Source organism: Vigna unguiculata, chromosome 5 (assembly GCF_037176805.1).
Source record: "Vigna unguiculata cultivar grain cowpea cultivar isolate G323 ecotype 2 chromosome 5, ASM3717680v1, whole genome shotgun sequence".
NCBI lineage: Eukaryota > Viridiplantae > Streptophyta > Magnoliopsida > Fabales > Fabaceae > Vigna > Vigna unguiculata.
In genome coordinates this window covers 47,069,111-47,085,713 of record NC_140796.1, presented here as the reverse complement: position 1 = coordinate 47,085,713, position 16,603 = coordinate 47,069,111, and the positions used below count along the sequence as shown (strand labels likewise).

The 16,603-nt window shown below is 30.6% G+C and overlaps 2 protein-coding genes and 1 long non-coding RNA gene across 4 annotated transcripts; 1 reads left to right on the top strand and 2 right to left on the bottom strand.

The window, feature by feature from the left end:
• LOC114183690 (large ribosomal subunit protein eL37x) lies at window positions 1-825 on the bottom strand. The gene is made up of 4 exons (XM_028070802.2): window positions 691-825; window positions 477-612; window positions 306-407; window positions 1-226 (listed from the first exon to the last, which is right to left on the bottom strand). The coding sequence occupies exons 1-4, from the start codon at window positions 691-693 to the stop codon at window positions 180-182; spliced, it is 288 nt and encodes a 95-aa protein (XP_027926603.1). The 5' UTR covers window positions 694-825; the 3' UTR covers window positions 1-179.
• An 8,895-nt stretch (window positions 826-9,720) lies between these two features.
• LOC146886493 (uncharacterized) lies at window positions 9,721-10,811 on the top strand. Its single transcript, XR_014994884.1, has 2 exons — window positions 9,721-10,001; window positions 10,192-10,811. It is a non-coding gene; the product is annotated as an uncharacterized LOC146886493 (long non-coding RNA).
• Window positions 10,812-13,121: 2,310 nt separating this feature from the next.
• On the bottom strand, window positions 13,122-15,882 carry LOC114182987 (large ribosomal subunit protein uL18-like). 2 transcript variants are annotated; one of them, XM_028069801.2, is made up of 9 exons: window positions 15,750-15,882; window positions 15,474-15,543; window positions 15,291-15,382; window positions 15,035-15,161; window positions 14,870-14,949; window positions 14,679-14,795; window positions 14,466-14,600; window positions 14,191-14,360; window positions 13,122-13,411 (listed from the first exon to the last, which is right to left on the bottom strand). In XM_028069801.2, exons 1-9 carry the CDS (start codon window positions 15,750-15,752, stop codon window positions 13,300-13,302), a joined length of 906 nt encoding a protein of 301 aa, XP_027925602.2. In that variant the 5' UTR covers window positions 15,753-15,882; the 3' UTR covers window positions 13,122-13,299. The 2 variants fall into 2 exon arrangements, with proteins under 2 accessions (XP_027925602.2, XP_085530123.1); XM_085673997.1 differs by lacking the exons at window positions 14,466-14,600; window positions 14,679-14,795; window positions 14,870-14,949; ... (2 more) ...; window positions 15,474-15,543; window positions 15,750-15,882 and having other exon boundaries at window positions 14,191-14,381.
• Window positions 15,883-16,603: the final 721 nt, after the last annotated feature.

Genomic DNA, 16,603 nt, shown 5'->3' with positions numbered 1-16,603 from the left:
TAGACGTAAAAAAAACTATCAATTCAAAACTCCTTACCATACTCAAGTTGAAATACAAATCCATTTATACGAAATAAGGTCAAAAAGACAGAAAGAAAAATTGTTTAACAGGGTTTCGCACAACACAGAAGCCTAAACTCCTAATTCATGGATCCAGAAAAATTGCTACCTTCGACAGCTTAGGCAGTGGTAGCCGCTCCTCTCTTCCTGGGTGCAGCTTCGGTACCTGATTCAAAACTACCACGTTAGCAAAAACCATAAACCAAAACCCAAAAGTAAACACTAAAACAGTTAACCGATTATACCCTCTCTGAAGCCGCTCTTGAATCTGCGAGGCACGTGACGCAGATACCTCATTCTTCCCGTTCCAGTGGTCTTTCTCCTAATGGCCTTGACGCTCCAATTATCTGAAACCATCGACCAATCAAGACCAAATCTATAACACAAACCCTAAATTTAATAAGTAAAAGAGTTACATTTTCTAGTGCGCGCTGCTGGGAAAGCACACGCAGCACAGCGACTTTTCTGGAGGTGGAAACTGCGACGGCCACATCTGACACAGAGGGTGTGGGTCTTGTTCCTCCTCTTACCGAAACTCCCTGTTCCCTTCCCCTGCACTCATGCAAAATCCAAACACCATCAGAATCAGATTCATATCATGTCTACACAGTAAACGTAAAAAGACGATACCATTGATTGTAGCCGCAGAGCACAAACCCAGTTGCCTGAGAGAATTTATATGAAACCTAATTGCTTCGAAAGGATTGAATATATGTATGTCCCGGCACTCTGTTAGGTTATTTTTGTATTTGGGCCTTCGGCCCAATTATATAGCGGTGCCAAACAAAATAATAAAAAAAAAGTTGAGTTAATACAAATAGAAAATATATAGAATTTAAGCTATATGCTATCATTAAATTCAATGAGATAAAATTCTCCAAAATTCTGTTAAATATTCATCCAATCATATAAAAAAATATTAAAAATACTTTTAATTTTAAAAGTCATTCTTTTTAACAATTGAAGTTGTTAATTTTCTACTCCTGGCCAATTCAGACCCCTGTTCACCAAAATAAATATTAATTGGAGCAATTTTTACTGAAAATTTACATGGGCCGACAGAATTGTGATCCAAAATTGTGCTGCAACCCAGTTTCATGGATTTAACTGGTTACTCGGATGATTACTCACTCATCAACAGCCCTCCTAACTATAAACGCTTTTAAAAGAAATATGTAATTAATTTTTTTATAAAATAAAGAAAACTTATACTTAAATTTAAAATAAAAAACTTTCAGAAAATTTCAAAGACTTGGGCATAAATTAATTTCAGCTGAAGAAAGTAATTTTAATTTCCCTTTCTTATTTATTTCTCTTGTGTTTACAGAAAAAAATCATTCATATAAAGCCATTATACATTGTTAGAAAAATTAATGTAATTCGTAAATTAATTACTTTTTGTGTTCCATTGTATTTTTTTTTTCTCTTGGAAAAATAATACTTGACCTCTTAAATATTACACTTTATACAAATAAGCACCTTAATTTTATTTCAATTGATCCTCAGATTTCTTTTTTTTTTTCTTTTTTACAAATGAGCAACTTAAATTTTAATTTTATTCTAATCAATTTTTCAAATTTACAGTTTTATAAATAGACTTCAGAATTTTACTTTTGTTGTAATGAATCTTAAAAAACAATTGCTCTAACATATTCGAGTTAAATATTTTAAATTAAAGAATAATAGTTTATTGATATTTTAATTTTTATTACAAATATAATTTTTTTAAATTAAAATGTATTAAAAATATCCAAAAATATAATTTTTTAATGTAGTAGATTTTTGTTTGTCGACACCACCAAATATAAAATAATAATTTATAAAGAGAGATAAAACCGACTTAATATTCCAGTGTACACATGTTTTTTGAACAATTTTAGTGTAACATCCATAAATTACAAAAATGTAATATCAGTGAAAAAACTTCCTACATAAGGACACTTTGACTGAATTAAACATTCAAGTTTGCATTCATTTAAATTTGTATCTCATCTAAATCTGTATTTGAAAAAAAAAAATATAGGATAAATAAATTTATGAATTTATTTCTAAAAATAATCCTGTAAATTCATTTGATTTTATATTTTGTTACATCAAATAAAATAACAAATTATTCCTTTTGTAATATATCTCTTATATCTCATATATCTCATATTTTCATAATTTTTTAATTTTTTCAACATTCATAATATTTCACACTATAATTATGTTATATGACTCTTAATATTTCATATTGTAATATGACTATTAAAATATCATAAGTTCGCATCCCAATAAAGTCCACATTAAACTTTCAAGATCAAAAAACGGACTTAAGTGAATATTTACTATATTAAGTATTGTCTATTTTTAGACCTGGTAAATATGTCTATTTTAAAAAAGAATATATGTATATAAAGATAAAAAATTGGAATTATATGTTTTGGAATTATGGGAAAATATTATCGTAATTTCTGAAATAAGTTGTAACACGTAAAATGCATTTTGAAATGGGTTTTTTTGAAGCATAATTTTGAGAATAAAATTTTCAAAACATATGAAAAACGTTCGAAACGATTTTATCGGAACAAAATCTTTAGAATAAATTTTGTAAAACATGAAATATGTTTTGAAGAATTTTTTCCACCACATGTTCTCTCTTTTTTTCTTCTTTATCTGCATCATCGAACATGACAGCGTAGATGATATATGATATAGTGAAGGAGAGTAATCTTTTTGGGTTAAATGTGTTATTTTTGTGGTCTATAAACTATTAAGTAATTTTGATTTTAGTTTCGTTTTCAAAGTTTGGTGTTTGGTGTTTGTTTGTGTCTGTGTGTGGGGGGGAAGGGGGGTTGTTTGGTGTTTGTGTGTGTATGGGTGGGTGGGTGTGTATATTTTGGATTTAAAGTTTATGCCTATTTTTGAGCCAAAATATATTTGTCCCTTTGTCGTGGATGAGTGCACAAAGATAACAATTCAATATAAAGATAATTAAGTGATTTATTGGATTGATAATCCCAGCTCGATCCATTAACGATGTCTAGTGTAGTTCCCAAGATGATGCATTGATCCAAATGTCACGTGCCTCTATCTTGCTTGACTCAATTACTCAACCCAAGACCTAGACCCAATTGAAGGGATCGATCTTTGAGGACATCCTCAACCAAAAGTAGACCTCTAATATGAATTGTCATGTCATTCTTTCTTTCTTTTTTTGACTTTTGCTATGCCTTTATCTCCCTATACCAGGGTCAAATTCTCGACAATTTGGAATTGAAGGTCGGTCACCCCTAGACAGAACAATACCAAATTTAAAAACTAACAAGACATAAAAACAAAGCAAGTGGACAAGTTTTGGCAAGTAAATATTCAATATTGGGTTTAGTGAACTTTTTCAACCTTTGCGCCTCATACACTTCCACTCAAGGCTAGGGTTGTGTACCATCTCGGTCGTTAAAGGTCCTACCCAATACTCGAAGATGTTGGAGAAGTCTAAAAGTTGACCTAAAGTTTATGTGCCTAGAAATAGGGCCTAAGTTTGTTGTATATTTAGTTTACATTTTATCAACATGTTATTGTATAGGGAAGATTTTATATTTTGGTGGTTAATTTTGTAATTTGTTATTCTATTATTATTTTTATAACTATTTTACTTATAAATAAGATGTTAACTCCCAAGGTCAATGGATAAAATTAATTTGGCTGGAGTGTTATTAATTTCACATTAGGTCAAAAGGGTTCTTTAAATTTTGTCTTTAGTAAAAGATACACAATTTTTTATTGAAACAATTGGTACCCACCATGAGGCCCAGTAAAACTTGATCCCAACCTCACTTATCATGAAAACCCTACAATAATAAGAATACAAGGAACACCTTCGCCACCATTACCAAAGGCATAACCGCTAATAAAGTATTACGCACGTGGACCTGAAGTGCAAAACCATGGTCAACTCAGATGCCATCCTCCTTGTTCCCTCCGACAAAGAAGATCCTACCGATGCCATCTACAAGTTGTTGCCAAATATGTGAAACCCCATCATTCCATGACCACAAGCAGTTATCGCAACAAAGAGTGCAATTAGTGGGCAATGGCGGAACCCGTCACCAACACCCAACTCCTTTTCTAAAACCCCAGGCTTAACCAACAATCATGATTCTATTTTGGAACCCAATCAAATGCTTCCACAAGACGCTCAACTCAATCAAAAGAATGACGACATCGTTTCAACAAGGAAACAAATAAGGGAAGACAACGATGACGAGAAGTGTTCGCTTCACTCCCTGTGGAAGACCAACCACTACTCTATATAAGAGCCACAACAACTCATGTGACACGTGCACGACGATGAAGAACTCTGTATTCTCCCTAATAACAAGTGAGATATGATCTTCGATCGCGTTAAGAAGAAATTGAAGGTAGAAACGGGCGAATAAAGCATTGTCTTGGAAGATGTGATGATGACGAAGGTCGTTGTTGATAACAATGAATGTGAGTCCAGTCACACACTTAACAAATGCTTGGTGCATTTGTCGCGTTTCCAAAAGTTAAAGGAATTTTCTCAACAAACACGGTATATCTTTTAAGCATCCTAAGACAACAAAGGTTGTTAATGTCATTCCATGGTCATTTCAAAAGAAAAGTAACTCTAGTGTTCCTTCCCATCAAAAATTGGATGAGGGTGTTGATCCTTCAAGTGGATTCTCAAGCCGAAGGAAATAGGTGGCCTTCCGTGTAAATTAAAAGGGATCATTGTAACACACAAGGAAATATTCATTTTAAAATAAAAAAGTTGAAACAAAAGTATTTCAAAACAAGGATAACATGGAGTAATTGATACATAACATCATAACTTATAAATGTTCAAAAGACTAAACTACTTTTTCACTTCATCATCCTTAATAAAACGCCCAGCGTTGTTCTTCCCTGTATCCTACATTCTCTTATACTCTTGTGGAAACAAGAGTCATGGCAAAAGAACAATACCAAACACAAACAAAAACAAGGTAAGCTAGACATAATTTAAAACTTATAAGTTTTAAATAAAAGAGGAAATTCCTATCCATTGATTTGTAATAATATAGTCTAGATTACAAAGTATTATTCATTCCAACAAGCTTTATTCGAAATAATCATACATGATAACTCAATAGACTTGTCTTTCGAAGGACTAGTGTATTGGTTAGTGCTACAACATTTTGCACTTGTTTGTGCTTGATTTCTCTTGCCTGTCTAAAGTTGTAGTTATATTGTGTATGGGTATCTTTTCCCAATCCATTGAACAAGAAAGGAAAAATTAAGTACCTCTGTTAAATGTGATTAACATCACCATTTTATGTACAAACATTCCTTGACTCTGATCGCTAGACATTTTTGTCCATTTGACTTAAATCATTAGCAGAGTCAGAATAATCCCACCTCTATGTTCATCATCAATACACCTACAAATAACAATATAGGATAGTATTCTCCTTTTGTTACACTACCTTAAGCATCACAATCTCATGTAATAAGTATTTTAACATATAAAAAAACTTAAAACAACCATGAAAATACCATAAAGACACAAGAATTACATAACAACACATGATAGAGAAGTGACGTACAACGGTATGGAAAGGGTGTCCTGCGCTAGCCAAACATGGTTTCACACTTTAGTAGATCAAACACTTCTTTATATATTTCATTTTATTATCTTATTTTTTAAATGAATGTAAATATTTTCTTAATTCATTATTATAATCATCTTTAAATATTTTTTTAACGTACACTATTATATATCTATTATACTTATTTCATTTTATTATTTTATTTTTTAAAGTTTTTATAAATATTTTTTTAACACAATTAACTATTAAAATTATCTGATAAATTTCTTTTATTTTATAAAAAATTTAAATATGTATGTGCATATATTTTCATTAATATATATATATATATATATATATATATATATATATATATATATATATATTCTACTTTAATATATCTTTGTTTTTTTTTCCGACAAAATATGTTAGGAAATTTAATAACTAAACTTGTCTGAAAAATTAAAATAATAAAAGGTAAATAAAGCGAGAGATATCTTTTAAAAAATAGATTAAAGAAAAATCATATCATTTATATATGATCTCCATAGAAGCATAAATTCTTAACTTTATTTTCTATTTTACAGCAGATTCAAGATCCAAAATATTTGGCGCAAAGCCGAACCAGTTTTTGTTCTTTTCGTTCCGCGAAAAATTTAAAATTTCACGAACTTCTCATTTTAATCGAACAAAATTGCTAACAGCGCGCGAAATTTTCGGTTGCAACGTGACACTGTTTGAAGTTTGACTTGAAAATATAGAAATGAAAACAATAATAGTGTGAAGTGAATCTACTTTTCGTGTTGTGTTGTTTCGAGGTTTAGCGCCATAATGAAAAATCATAAAACACGAAAAATCAAAAAATTTGAAGATTTGAAAACGAAATTGAAAAAACGAAGAACAATAAAATTGTGAATTCCTTTTTTTGCATCCCCTCCTTCTCTTTCATTCTCCCTCCATTTTCAAGCAAATAACAATGTTTAAATCTCTTCTTTCACTGCCACTTTCTCTTCACCATCCAACTCACTCTCTTCCATTCTCCTCAGAACCTCAACCTGTTAACAATGGAGGCCTCTGGCTCACACGATGACAGCAACAAAGAGAATGTTCCTCCAATCAACACCGTCTCCTCCGAAAAGAAGAAAAATCCAATTCCTCCCATGGCCCCTTCATTCAAGAGGAACACTAAGAGGAAGATGAAGAGAGTCCCGCTATCTGATATAACCCATCTCTTCAATAACTCCGCTCAGGATCAAACCCAGCAAATTGGGGTTGCTGCCTCTGATTCTGCTTCTCCTCCCTCTGATTCAACTTTTCTTCCACCCACTTCTCGAAGGAGAACAGTGTTTCTGCTTCGTGGCTCTAAAACGCTTAGATTAGGGTTCAGATAATGTTATAGTTTTCCCCCTTTTGTTACATATTTTATATTGCTGCAATTGGATTCACAAACTGCAGATTTCTGTTCTTGTTCTTCTTGATAATAGTTTACACAACTGTACCCAAACATTTTTTTTTTTTTTAATTAAAGAGATTAGAAAGGCAACCAGTAAAGCTATGTTGCCTTGTTTGCTTCATTATGCTGTTTCCTTATACTAACCGTTACTTTTAGCATTTATGATTCTAACATGTTTGTTTGTTCTTGTTGGAATGAGTGTTTGAATGTTTCTACTGATAACTGTGATCGAGGACGAAGAGTCTTGTTATTTAGCATCGATGCCTTCAAATTGGAGTAGTGAGTTTCAATTTTCACCGGTTTGGTTGTGTTGACTCGGCTTCCACCGGCTACACAAATTTGTGAGAATTGCGGAGTGAAGCGAGTTCAACCTTTGGCAGTGACGACAAGGGTAGTTGCGTTGGCGGCTACACACATAGCTGGTGCTCTGGTGGTGTAGATCTGGTAAAGAATGAGATGTGGTGTTGAGGAATGAGCAAAGAAGATGAAGATACAAGGGTGTGGGTGGAAACTCAATTCGGAAGAAGGAAGGGAATCCGAAAGTATATTGGAATTGTATAATTTAAAAGTTTTTTTTAATATATTTCAAGATATATTATGGGACCAAAAAATATTTTTTTATTTTACATTTCAAAATATATTAATCTAATTTGTAAGGTGTTTTTGAATTGGAAATATATTTTTTATTTACATCTTGAAAGTAATTTTATGGTTTAATTGGTTATTTAATTTTTCTTTTTATTTAAAAGTGTAAATTTAGTTCACCATTTTGTTTTGTTTTAATTTGATTTGAATTTATGAAAATTGATGTAATTTGATTTAGATTTGTGAAAAACTCATGTAAGTTGGTTTTTCATCGAAATTCAAGATGTTAATAAAGATTATTTTTTTCATTATTTAATTAACATAATTTTAATATTAATTTTAATGAAAAATTCTTGATATGTTTTAAGAAAATTAACAAAAAAAATAAAATGTATCAATTTTTAAAATATCATTGTCAAATTATATCAATTTTCACAAATTAGGATCAATTAAGATTAAAAATAACTTGGATGATTAATTTTACATTTTTAAACAAAATCAAGAACTAAGAACTAATAAGTAATTAAACCTAATTTTATTTTAAAATGTATTTTTCATATGCGATCTAAAACATATTTTTAGATACCAAATTATATTTCGGAATACACATTAATATTTTTAGATACCAAATTATATTTCGGAATATATATTATGTAAATTTTGAATATATTTCAGAATACATATTTTTAAAAGTATTTTTCAAATTCTACGATTCAAAATTTATTAAAATGAAAGAAGTGTAGGGATAACTTTTAGATTTTTATTATAATTTTATTAGGCTTAAATACTTTTTTGGTCTAATTTTTGTGAGTTTTGTTTCAGTCTTCATTTTTTCGAAATATTTAAAATGATCCTAATTTTTGTAATGTGTGGTCAATTTGATCCTTTTTGCAGACGTTATTTAAATCGTTAACGAGAGTAAATAATAACTGTCACATATCACTCCGTGATTTTTTTAATTTTTTTAATTTTATTTTTAAAATCGATCTCACAAAAGTGTATTCAGCCCAACCCAAAACATAGTCAAGGTTATTTGGGGGTGTTCTTCCTGCACCACCAAATTTTCTTCTTGCATTCCTAATTATTTTTCACATCTGATCATTGACGTTGCACTTTCTGTCCTTGTAATTACCCGCCCACTAGCACTAAACCTCAAATTTTCTTTGTACCAGATTTCGAATTTTGTTAACATTTTTATAGGATTTTGAAATTCGGTTGAGAGGACTATACCGAATTTCGAAATCCGATTAAGGTTTTTATTGAATTTCGAAATTTAGTTTGGTTATGTATTTTTATTTATGTTTATATTAATTTTGTTTTTAATATTATTTTTTGTGTTTTGGGTAATTTTTTTATTTAATTTTACTTATATAGTGTGTGATGAATTTTTTTAATACCTTTTTTTGAAAATTTATTTGTTACAAAAATGATAACATGCAATGCTTCTATCTACTTAGTTGAGAGCTATGCATTTAAAGAGCTGTGTGCATTAGGATGTGTGCAAAAAAAAGGTCACCCAGATCATATTTGTCTACCTATCTACTCCAATGGATGTATTTATCACATTCTAACATCATCATCAGCTACTGTAATTCAATTCTCAAACATCAATATGATTTTTGTAAGTATATCTCGTATTATATACTTGATTGTTGTCACATTATACTTTTTATTTTTTTTAGCAAGGAGAATGTTTGCAGATTTCACTTGATTCTTAGTCATATCAACAAGTAACAAATGTTAAGTGAATTTTAACTTCCCAGCAAAAGGGTTGAGATGTATTTTAAATTTAACTTTTATTGTTACAAAAGCCTTTTTAATAATTTTTAAAATGTATTTATCAATTTAAAAACTAATATTGTCTTCAAATATTATATATATATATATAAGTCATATTTTAAAAGATAATTATTTATTAAAAATTATGTTACTGGATTGGCCTGAGCATATTATGCGAGTCCATCCGAATTCGTTCAACCTGAGAAAAAAATTGTTACTGGATTGGTTTTAGACGGGTCGGGTTGTAATGAATAAGAGTATTCGGATATAAACGGATTGATGCGGTCAGATATAAATATTAATTTTATATGTAGGTGATCCGACTCGAATCACCTACATATAAAAGTTCAACTTTTATTTTAACATAATCCTATTTTACTGCAACCCTCACTCCTTCCTTCTCCTCCTTCATTTTTCTTTCGTGCCCTTCATCACTCTGAAGGATGTTCTTGTTGTCGAATCTTTTTATTATTGGTGGTGTCGTCACTGTGGATGTTGTGGGAGGCGGTGGTGGCAGTATTGTTGTCGATGCCGTCGTGGTGGAGGGCATTAAGGTTTTACCCACTTGGTGGCCACCGTTTTTTTTATTTATTTTGTGGTCACTGCTGTTGTTGCTTTGGTTCCTCTTTTGACCGATTTTTTCTTTAATTTGTGGCCACATGTTGTTGCTTTGGATCCTATTTTGTCCATTTATTTTTTTAATTTGTGGCTACCTGTTGTTGCTTTGGTTCCTCTTTTGTTTAGGAAAATCGAAAATTATAGATTAAAGAAAGAAACTTAGAAGATCTGAGAAGGAGTGCAGTAGAGATGCAGCCAACCATGGCCTCCACCCTCCACGAGCTATTTTTTGTGTTATTGAATTTTTTTTATATTGATGTTCAAAATCTGTTACCGTTCCTTGTCTTCCTTAAAGTTTTTTTTTTTCTTTTATCCAGATAACCCAATATCCATCCGGATGTAACTATACCCAAATGACCCGAATTCAACCCAAACCGACCCTTGGTCAACCCTAATACAAGTGAATCATTTATTCTCACAACCCATATGGACGATCTGTCAAGGACTGATCCAATCTCGTACAATGGGTCCTCTTGCACGACGTCAACGTGCCAATGGAAGAAGTAGGGTTGCCAACCGTCGTGAGGAAGGCCAAACTTGCATTTGGGTCGTACAAAAAGATATGATCAAGCATAGGCTTCAACTAGACAATTTTTTCAATTATGGTTATTTATTTAGGATAATACTTGTAATATTGCTTGGTTACTTGGTGGTTACTGAGTCTTGGTTGCTTGTATTACTGAAATATCTCCCTGATTTTTAAGGGGTAAAAGATGATTAGTGAACATTTTTTCGTTATAAATAAAGGATGAACTCTGGTCAAGAGATGAAACAATTTTGGTGCTAATGTGACCTAGCTTTGAGTCAAGAAAGTTCCTTTGGTTTTTACTTTTAGTTCAGGGTTTACAGTTTTTTGCCAAAACACCAACCATTTTCTTCGCCATGCAATCCCAGACTCGCTTCAAACTCATTCATATGCAAACTTCTCTTTTTTTTTTCTCTTTGCTTCTTCATAGTTGAAGTTCAAATCTCTAGGATATGCTTGTTTTTGTTATACATTTATAAAGCTTGCAAACAACATTTTTATAGCCTACACGTTATATAAGGTGTGCATATTTTGAGTTCTTGTAAAAAGGTTGCGTATGTATATATGGTTAGATACCATCTCATGAATTTATTGTTGACAATGAGTTATACTATTTGTTAATCTTAGCTATTAAAAGTAAGGATGAAAACGGATTGGGTCGGATACGAATAGTGTCTACCTACAATTCTACTTGCAAAAATAAATATTCATCCGCTACCCGCCCATTTACCCGTTTGGTACTCATTTAAAAAATACCCACAAATTTTTTTAAAACCCACATTCATGTGGATACCCAAATTTTTTAAAAAAATTTTAATTTCATGTGCTCCAAATTTAAAACAAATTTAATTTTTTTATAAATGTAATAATGATACTTTTATTACAAGTGATATTTCTATTACATATTTTCAATAATATTTAATTTATTTAAATTTATATTTTACATTAAACTTTATTTAAATTTTATTTTAAAATTATAAATATATAGATTAATAAATTTATATTCGAAATATTTGTATAATATTCAATATCAACAATATTTTAGAGTTGGCTTAAAAATAACAATTTTATAAATTCAAATGTAAAATTTTAAAATAATTTTATAACAAATTAAAATAAATATATTTAAAATTTTAATATTAAATACAATTAATATTATTAAAATATTTAATAAAAATATCAATTTTAATAAAAATAATCATAACATTATATAAAAGTAAAATTTGGAGTACCTGAAATTGAAAATTTAAAAAAAAATTGGGACTCAAATCAAATCAAATTAACAAATATGAGGACCAAATTGATATTCATACAATAATGTGACACGTGTCACCATATTAGATTGACACGTGGCACACTACATACGTGACACGTGGCATAAATATATATATATATATATATATATATATATATATATATATATATATATATATATATTTAAAAAAATTTAAAAAAATTCAAAAAAACGAGGAGTTGACACGTGGCACCTATTTAACAGTGTTAGTACTCACGGAAAGAACCTAATTGATATTAATTTACAAAAATAAGGACCTAATTGAGACTAATAAAAATACGATGACCAAATTGAGATTTTGCGACAAAAACAAGGACCAACGGAATATTTTAACCTAAAAAATATATAATATAAATTAAATTAAATTAAATATAAATTAAATTTTAATTTTAATTTTAATTTTAATTAAATTTAACTTAATAAAATATATATTTAATTTTAATTTTGTGCGAATAACAAATACTTGCGAATATGGATAATATGATACCCGCATCCAATCTATTTATAAGTGGATATTAAAATACTTGCTAATCACATGTACTAACTATCCGTGGGTACTAACTGTTATATATATATATATATAGCATGCATATATATATATATATATATATATATATATATATATATATATATATATATATACAAAATTCGTTGTACAAGTGATTTTCAGATTTGTTTTAGATTTTTTCTTTCGCATGCCATGAATTTTAACTCATATATGCCCCCATCCACATCTATGTATGGAGCATAATACTCCTCCTCCAAACACACTTCGAGAAGTTCTTATTTTATCCTAGAAACTTGCTCAATATACCAAAGATAATAAGTTCTTAAAGACAGAAATCTACAAATCTCGAAAATCTTTTTATTATGATTTTGTCAAATACTACAATCCTAACTATTCCCGAAAGATTTTATCCAGGAATTCAAATGAACCGTCCCAAACAACAGTCCTTGAGTCCTTTTGTTATGTATTTGGAAATCAGTTGTCTTTGGAGTAAATATTAATGCTTTATGTGACTTTAATCCTTTACATTAATTAAATAACCAACTAGAAGTTATTAGTGAGTTCATACCAACCTTTCCAATGATAAGATCGGTTTGACAAAAAAAAATTTAATCAGACAAAAATACAAATTTAATCAGACAAGTTTGGATCAATTTTTTTTTTCAAGATACCATATTTAAATTTAAAATCTTAAATAGGTTTTGTGTCATTTTCTGAACCCACACTGATAAGTTCAAACCCCGATAATAATTAGAATAAAACGTAAACAAAGTATGATTATATTGCAACCAACATATCTGTAAACCATAAAAATAAGTATAACACATCAATCAATCCCGATACATAAGGAAAGACTAACTCAACTAAATTAAGACAACTGCTACTACAGCATCAATGATGAACTTTTCATTCATCATCATCTTCATCATCATCATCACCAGCAGCAGAGTTGAGAGCCTGCAAGCGTGCAACTAATTTAGCCTTTCTCTGCTCATAAGTGAGTTTCTTCAGATTGTACCTGCACAAAGATGCAAATATTCTGAGAAACATCCTCCATACTAAAACCTAAATTACCGAAAATCAGAACAAAAAAACTGTCAACCATGCCAGAGCACATATAGATGAAATACAAACAAACTATTAATATTGTATAATTTTTATTAAGTTTTAACAACAATAATACAGAGCTAATCATAATTTAATACAATGGAAGCACTATTTGATGAAGTTATTGAATACTGTAAAAGGGTAAGTCCAACCTGATATAAATTAATCATATCTATGAGTGGTACACTTAGGCAGGACCATTTTTATATAAAACTAAGTGAATTAAATTAAAATCTAATTCATACAACCATAAATAAAGAATTGTAGGACTGGTTAAAATTTTCTGTAACTTGAAATAGAAACATGAGATTCTTATTTCACATTCCCAACCTTTCATACTTTTAACATAAAAACTCATCTTACTATATATATAAATTAAACCATAATATATAGTACTTAAAAAATAACATTAACATTTGATTTAAAAAATTTCAATATTAAATCACACCTATATCCATGAATTTGCATACATCTAAATCAATTATTAAATGTCATACAGAACTAGTAGCAAAAATAAGATGACCAAAAGCTAGATAAATAACAGAAACTAGATAAACAGCACAGGATAAGTTAAATATACAGCCAATCCAACAACAACTCCAATTCAAATTGCCAGAATTCAAATGACAAAATAGATATATGCATTCCCTTAATTAATATATATGCATTCAAAAAATATCAGCCACTTACCTCTTGTGCTCCTTTGGTGCCTGTTTCTCGGATTTCTTGAATGTAGGGTCAGCTCGGATGGCAGCATGAACCTTCTTATACAGATCTTCAAGACCATCAGGCTCTACTCCCTCCTTAATATAAGCACTAAAGTGTGACTGATATTTCTCTGGCTCATCTTCGATCAATGTCTGCATAACACATAAAATAGTTTGTCAGAACTCATTTCTTAAATAATAGCAATATTGTACTAAACATTTCAACAAACTGGTTCTAAAAACAATCTTTGCCAGTACCTTTATATAAGAAGCAACGTGTCCACCAAAGACATACTTGCGATGAACGTCAGCATCAAGTTCCTTCTTATCCTTATCAAAGCCAGCAAACCTTTTATCACTATGAGGGATATCCAAACCCCCATCGAGAGCTCCCTGTAAACACAATTATTCAATTTGTCGATTAATAAACAAAAACCAAACTAAATATAGCACTGTATTTAAATGGATTACCTTAAGGGCACCAAAAACACGGTTGCCTGTTGTGGTCCTAATAAGACCAACATCAAGAAGGGCACGGAATGGTCTCCTAGTGTCTGCTGGTTCCACTGAATAATCCTCTCCGGTGGCCTGAAAAGAGAACAGCCCATTAACTTAGAAACATGTGACAAAAAGACCACAGAGCATAGCAAACTCATAAATACCTCGACATTTCCTTCATACTCCTCATCCATTTCAAGCTTCTTAAGCACTCGACGGGCCAACAAGAGTCCAGTGCAATAAGCTGATAACAGAACAAAAGAGTGAAAAGATAGAACAAACCGTACTTGACATAATGGTTGGGAGTTAGATTTCCTCAGAAAAAGTACCTGCTGCATAGTTTGTAAGACCTACTTTGAGACCATAGCGTGGCAGCTCATGCGCATATGCTGCAGCAAGAACATTATCTCCAGCAATGGTAGCAGATGTTATTTGGGCAATGATGTCCTTGTTAGTCTAATAACAGGTTAAGGTTTATGCTTACAGAAAAACATCAACTGAGAGGAGAAATTCATTCATTCACATGATAAAACACAATAATTCAAGTACTTATAACGAATTCTTCATAACATAACAGTAGGATACAAATCGAACCACAAAACGATATTTTGGTGTGTTATACTTGTTCTTATCCTGGTTAATCAACCGAATCCTGGCTCGGTAATCGGTTTTTCCCTCTGCAGTAAATAAAATCACAATTACCAACGAAGTTTGCAACGAACAAGACGTACATTGAATACAACGAAACAAAACAACCAAACAAAATACCTCTTCTTCTCTTGAACTTCACTTGATATCTCTTGAAGTAGGCCCTTGATTTCTGAGCCTTAACAAACGCCTTTAACATGCACCCAAAAATGTTGATACAGATTACGTAATGAAAAAACATCAGACCATGAAAACTGATCCATTTCAAGCTATGCTACCAAACGTAAAATCTCAACACATAAACCATGCTGGGTAACGAAGATCAAAACTTCGCCTTGCCGCGAAACTCAAACTATAGATGTATAACAAGAGAACATGGCAGAAACGAATACTCACCATTGTTGTGAGACACGCCGCCTCCAACCGAAAGTGGCGACGAGAGTGGGGGGCGAAATTGACGGAAGAGAGGGATGTGGAATAAGGGTTTGCTTATAAAGGGGTCGGGTCCTCATGGGTTTAGGGCTTTATTGGCCCAATTGTTTTGGTGTTTTTAGGCAGTTGGGTTTTATTTGCTGGGGTTTTAGGTATTCTTAACTAGCTATTGCCTCATCCACTCCTAAAATTACTAACTCAAACTCCACAAGGTATTAGTACATGTTATTTGTTGCTGAAACTAATAAATAATATTACCAGAGACTTTTAATTCAAACCATTTGAATATTTTAATTTATTTAATATTATCATCATGAAAATTAACTAATTAATTAAACTTATAAAACAATTAATTCGATTACGTGTTTACTGTAGTTTTGATTAATTAAAATTAGTTAAAAATTTAAACCTTGTATTTTATTAAAATTAGTTAAAAATTTAAACCTTGTATTTTATTAAAATTAGTTAAAAACTGGTTGTGAAGTTCGCTCCCTTCAAATTAGTGTAAAATTACGTGTTGGGCTTATTGCTTTGGTTTCTATATTCTCAGAATTATTATATGCACTTCTCACTATAAGAAAAAATACTTAAATATCCTTATCACATCACCATTACCACGGTTAGTATTGCTCTTATTATCCTTACGACAGTCCTGAAGGAAGAACAAAAGGAACTCAGTTTCTACTATTTTTTGGTATTGTTCCTATGCTTCAACATTAAAGATGTCAATATATTAAAATTTATCTTAATATATTTTAAAACATTAAAATTAGTAGTTAAGTATAGCAAATACACAAAAATCAGAAAGAAAAAATCTA